At 33.6% G+C, this 6,000-nt stretch overlaps 1 protein-coding gene across 1 annotated transcript; it reads left to right on the top strand.

The window, feature by feature from the left end:
• Positions 1 to 283: 283 nt before the first annotated feature.
• On the top strand, positions 284 to 2,931 carry LOC133704710 (CASP-like protein 5B3). Its single transcript, XM_062129633.1, has 3 exons — positions 284 to 957; positions 2,380 to 2,512; positions 2,631 to 2,931. The coding sequence occupies exons 1-3, from the start codon at positions 827 to 829 to the stop codon at positions 2,823 to 2,825; spliced, it is 459 nt and encodes a 152-aa protein (XP_061985617.1). The 5' UTR covers positions 284 to 826; the 3' UTR covers positions 2,826 to 2,931.
• The last annotated feature ends 3,069 nt before the right edge of the window (positions 2,932 to 6,000 follow it).

Here is a 6,000-nt window from a genome sequence, read left to right as displayed (position 1 = left end):
TCCTCTGTCCATTGCTTCTCTTGTAATTCAAGATATGTTATCTTTATCTTCTAATGATTCAAAAAAAAGTTAAACCTTAATGATAGCTTAGGTGATAATTTTTTTTTTTGCAATAATTTAATTTTCAAATAATTTTTGGAGTTTGGAGTTGCGTTTTTTTAAAAAAAAATTTTAATTTTTTTTTTATAAAAATAATATTTTTTTAAAATAAAAAAATATTTTAAAGATAGAATACTAGTTAGAATTCCAAACTCGCGCAAAGTGTAGAATTGAAAACGTTGAATAACATATTGATAAAGGACAACATTGACGGGGATCCTAAAAATGAAGGGTAGTTTTTTGGTAGTTAATTCATAAAGAAAAGCGTACAATCATCCTGCCGGTAGCTGAAGCAAGCAAGCAAATCAAGTTTGACTTGGTGTGGGAATCGAGTAGCGGTTTTTTTAGTAATTAACATTTTATGACCGTGATGATCATCATCATAACATGTCAAGCCTCCAATGCCCGTTCTTCTATACCTGTTCCCATTTAATAATCTCTTTTGTTCCATGTCCTCTGCGATCTTTCCCTCTCTCCTTTTGTTCCCCATCCGTTTCCTGCACCGTATTTTCACCGTCCTTTTTACTCTCCCACCCAATTCTTTACTCCTCAATTTCAGTTTCTGGGTATCAGATATTTTACATTTTCTTTCTTGATCTCCTCTCCTCTGTAAAGTTTTAAAGGTCCTTTCTTTCGTTGGTTTCTTGATGGTTTGAGGAGATGGGTGTTTCCGTTTACCCGTCAAGAGGTTAGAAATTTGTTGAAATTGGTGGGCAAACAAAAAATAATGAGGGATTTTGCTGGGACTCCAGGGACTTTGACTGGGCTTGCTTTGAGGCTTTCGCAGTGTATTTTTGCAGCTGGCTCCATTACTGCCATGACCACCACCACTAGGTTCTTCGATTTCACTGCTTTCTGGTATTATATCATTATTCGCTCTTTCCCAATTCAGATCGTTCTTTCCGTGACTTTATTTTTGAGTTGCGATTTGATATCTTTTCAGTACGTGTAGGTTTTAATTAATTAGGATTGGAATTTACCATTTCGCATTTGAGATTTTTCAAGAAAATAAATGATTGCATTGGAAGAGCTTGATGCATTCCATATGTAGCAAAAATCCAGGATTCTGTGATTTAATTAATTGCCTTTGCATCTATAATTTGGCGTGATTTAAGACAACGCTGTTCTCTTGATGATCTTTTGTTGCTAATTGTCTGCAAGATGTTTGTTCTGATAGTTATGAATTGAATATCAGACTAGCATCGAATTCATTGTTTGTTTGTTATCAATGGCTTCTGCTGGAGAGTAAACCTCCTTTCCTGTTTACCGTTAACAAAACGAATGAATTGGATGCTGTACTGAAGCTCTGGGTGAAAGTCTCAAAACCTAGTTTGAAAATTCCATGCTGGTGATTTATTTCCCTAAAGAAAAGTTAGCTGCATCTATCACTGCCTTTGGAAATTATTGAATTCTTGAAACATGCCTAAGCTACATCATTTTGCATTCTTGAACGTAAGCTTAATGGTTCACACGGTCCTGACAATGATATGATGATGATAAGACTCTGAAGAAAAAGGTAGAGGCTACATTTCATAGTGAAATGCTTCTTTGGACTTGTTGGCTTGGTGTTGCAAGCATCACATCGAACTTATGTAGCAAAAATTGAAAATGGATTGTGAAGAGCTATAATTTTTTATTGAACTGTTTTGGACTTGGAGCAAAAGATTTTGATTCAAACAGTGAGTAGCCATGATTTTCAGAAATTTAAATGAATAATTTTAGTGACAGATCAGTGCTCCGACTTAAAATACATACTCCACAGCGTTGAAATTTAGTCAGAGAATTGATGGTGCTCTTTGTGAAGAGGCCTTCGTTTGTGACTGCATATGTTATAGTTGACTCCTATTGGCCCCTCTCAGTTTACCTTATATAAAACACCTTGAGAGCCCTCGTTCCTTCTCTGCTGTTCCTTTGTTCTTGCAATGCTTTCGAGTTTTACTTGCCTTGTGTTATTTCAATAACATATTTTCTATGGTGCTTAGTTTACTTCTTACTGGTGCTGTCTTTACATAAACTTGTCACCTGCTATTTCTAAGTTCCCACTATGAATTTGTCTCTATGCCCTACCAGTTGTTCAACAATATTTAGGCCAATCTGTGTTATGATTAGCCTTAAGCCATGGATTATTTTTGAACTCTCTGTAATAACAGCATCTTCTGCGAGGAAAATGGTTAAACAACATATATATTATGTATTTTTGGTTTGATAATCTGATCATTCACTTGACGCACAGGGCTTAACTTGTTGGCGATTACCAGTGTTTTCTCCTTGTTCATGCAGCTACCTCATCGCTTCAATGGGTCTGCAAGTCATCTGGAGCTTTGGACTAGCACTATTGGATGCATATGCTTTGGTGAAAAAGAAGGCCCTCCACAACACTGTCTTGCTCAGCCTTTTTGTCGTTGGAGACTGGGTCAGCCTCTATATAACCTTTTTATTGTTCTTGAAAGCTTACATCACTAATTCTAGATCAGTCCCGTCCTCGTATGATTGTCATCTGACAGTGCAAATTTGTGAACTTTTGCATACAGGTGACGGCAATATTGTCTCTTGCGGCCGCTTCAGCTTCGGCAGGCATCACAGTGCTCTACTTCCATGACTTGGGGAATTGTGGTTTTGTGGGGGAGTGCCAAAAATACCAAATGTCAGTTGCCTTGGCATTTTTTAGCTGGATAACTATTGCAGTATCATCTCTAATTATGCTTTGGCTATTGGCTGCAGGTTAGACTGTAGTGTATATACATTTGTTTCCTGCTCATAGAAATTTTGATTTCTTTACCGTGTCAATACAAAAGAAAACAAGAAGAATACCGTAATGATTTTCAAAACTCACTTTGATTTTCTTTACCAAGTGAAATCGCCTGCATGCCCAGCGCAAAAAGAAATTGTGGAGAGATTGACAGTGAGTTTGAGAAACGTCTTCATTGTCAATCAACTCACTGAATTTCCTCATCTGTCCGCCCGCTCCTCGTCCAAGTTTACTGATGATAAAAGAAAATAAACATGGTGTTTTTTAAAAATTTAATTTTTTATTGAAAACTACTTTTTATATATTTTTAAATTGATTTAATATATTGATATTAAAAATAATTTATATATGAAAAATTATTTTAATGTATGGTGAGACTCAAGAAAATAAACGCGGTGTTTTTATAAAATTTATTTTTTTCATTTAAAATTATTTTTTATATATTTTTAAATTAACTTAATAAACTAATTTAATATATATTTTTACTATAAAGTTAAATTCGACGCACCTCGTTCCAGCAACTAGTTTGCAATGGGCAGCTAGGGTTCTCAGTGTATATACTGTATTGGTGATTTAAGCCTGGAAAACATGTGCAACTGTAAACTAGCACGTGCCATATGTATTACAAGGAGAAAGAATATGGAGTCATCATACTGACAGGAGATCCCGCCTGCAACTATGTAGCATTGAACAACTAGATCTTTAGGTTCTGTTAGGTTGTAGAGTTAAAATTATGTTTTGTTTCAATTATAATTTTGAAAGTGTTATGCACTTTATAGTTTATCTTAAATCTTTTTATTTTTTTATTAATTAAAACCATAATTATAAAAAAAATTATAAACTTTTTTCTTCTTCAAATCACAATAAAAAAAAAGAAAAAGAAAAAGCTAAGCAATGTCAACTAGGCAACTAGCTAGGACAACTGAGGAGGCATATCCAAACAAGAGTCTCCAGGATCTTTGACATTCCTGACTTTGTGCCCTAACCTGGATGCTTGGTGGCGATAGAATTGTATCCTGGATGCTTGATTTATGCAGAGACGTCCGGGGACCTCCTCCTACCTCACCCATCGGCCATTACTGAAACTCGCTATTCCCAAAATCTTCAGGATAGTGACGCAGCGAATTGGTGGCATTAAAAGTTTGTGGTCATGAGGACAGTTGCGGCAGCATAATTGCTGGTCGTATTCTTATTTTTAGTCGTCCTTTCTTCGTTTTTTGAGTTTTTTTTACGAACCCCACTTTCATGTATTCTCTTCCTGCAGGTATCATAATTACAACAATTCGTTTTCTGATCTTCTAGGAATGCCCAACCCCTTTTGCAGGATTGTCTTAATTTGTTTGGGATTTAACCAAAAAAATAAAGATAAAAAGATACGATTAAACATTAAGGGTGTAAACATTAAGCAATAGAGCGTTAAGAGTGTGAGAGAGAGAAGAAGTTGAAGGGTGTAATATTTCTTTTATGATACCAAAATTTTATTTTTTTATAAAAAATATATATTTGGTAAATATTTAAACTTTAAAGATGGTCTGATAAGTATGTAAAAGTCAAGCACCGTGACTATGTCGGTATTACCCATTAACATTTATTTATTTAAATAACCAAACAAGGCCTAAGAAAAAAAAAATTCCAAATTAATTACGTTGACACGTGCTTATTGTGCATGACTAGCAAGAAACAATGCCAGTTGCTTGCCTTCTCCAATATTTTACCATCAAACGGTTTTGATGGCCCTCTTTCTCCGGGATGAGCTGTCGATGGAAGAAGAAAGAAGAAAGGCTCTCCGACTTTTCGGAATTTATGGAACTGTTTTCAGTTACAAGTATACCTCACCAAGAGCAAATCTTAGTGATTAGTCTATCAGGAGTCTTCTTTTTCTTCTTTTTTTTTTTTTTTTTTTTTTTTAGAGATTATGATTTGGGTTGTTTTTTAAAGTATTTTTTATTTAAAAATATATTAAAATAATTATTTTTTAAAAATTATTTTTGATATCAACGTATAAAAAATATCTAAAAATATTTAAAAATATTAATTTAAATAAAAAAAATTTAAATTTTTTTTAAAATATTTTTTTTTTAAAAAAAACAAGAATAAAGATGATGCACATCAATCAGATGTATCTTGAACTATGAGAAACAGTGACGACCACAACATTTCAGCTTTTTGGCACATGATGGCCATCCATAGATGACACACAGTAACCAGCACCACCGCTTTGCTTCTTGTTGCTTTTTGCACCAACTATTTTCCTATATAAATGTACACAGGCTTCTTGTCTAGTTTTCACTCCTCTTTCCAACTCAATCCAAGGTAATAGTAGTCTTGATTCTTTTCAAGGTACGCTATTTTCTAGTTTTTCGCCCTTTTTGCAACTTTTACGATGTCTTTCTGATGTTATTGTTGGGTTTTTTTTGTAGATTTTACATCCAAGATTATAGCTGTTGAACGTCTACAAGGAGCATCATCCTCCTCTACCCTCACACCCTGCAATAGTGTACTGTAAGTACAGTTAATGGCTGGATTCGAACCTTTTTTCCAAGGGAGCCTAAGTATTAAATTGATAGTTGGACAGTATTTTCTTAATTTGTTAGAAAGAAAAGAAAACTCTAATTAAATTGAATTGAAAAAAAAAACCAGAAGATCATGAATTCTATTGATTTTAATATTAAAGAAGCATATAGAAAAAAAAAGGAAAAAAAAAGCTGAAGGAGTCATCACTGATTGTAGAGAGAAAGAGACATGCATGTTTCTTAGAGAGGCGTAGAATATGACCTCCGAGGATGCATTCGGGAGCTACATGGCTAGGGGGGCATCCCGTCCGATATGTAAGAGTGTTTATGAGTCCGGTCCAGATATCATAAAGCCCCAAATCCATCTATGGCCAAGTTTCGAGAAATTAAGCGGTTCGGAAGGTATTTGTGAGAGTAGCAATAATTTTTTTAAAATTATTTTTTCTTTAAAAATATTTTAAAATAATATTTTATTTATTTTAAAAAAATTATTTTGATATTAATATATAAAAATAATCTTAAAACATCAAAAAAAATATTAATTTAAAACAAAAAAAATTATATTTTTTTAAAATACAAAAATAAACTTGACATAAAAATTTCACTTGCAGTAACTAAAGATTTTGTTTTCATGTAACC

Source organism: Populus nigra, chromosome 10 (assembly GCF_951802175.1).
Source record: "Populus nigra chromosome 10, ddPopNigr1.1, whole genome shotgun sequence".
Taxonomy (NCBI): Eukaryota; Viridiplantae; Streptophyta; class Magnoliopsida; order Malpighiales; family Salicaceae; genus Populus; species Populus nigra.
This window is presented reverse-complemented; position numbering and strand designations above follow the sequence as displayed.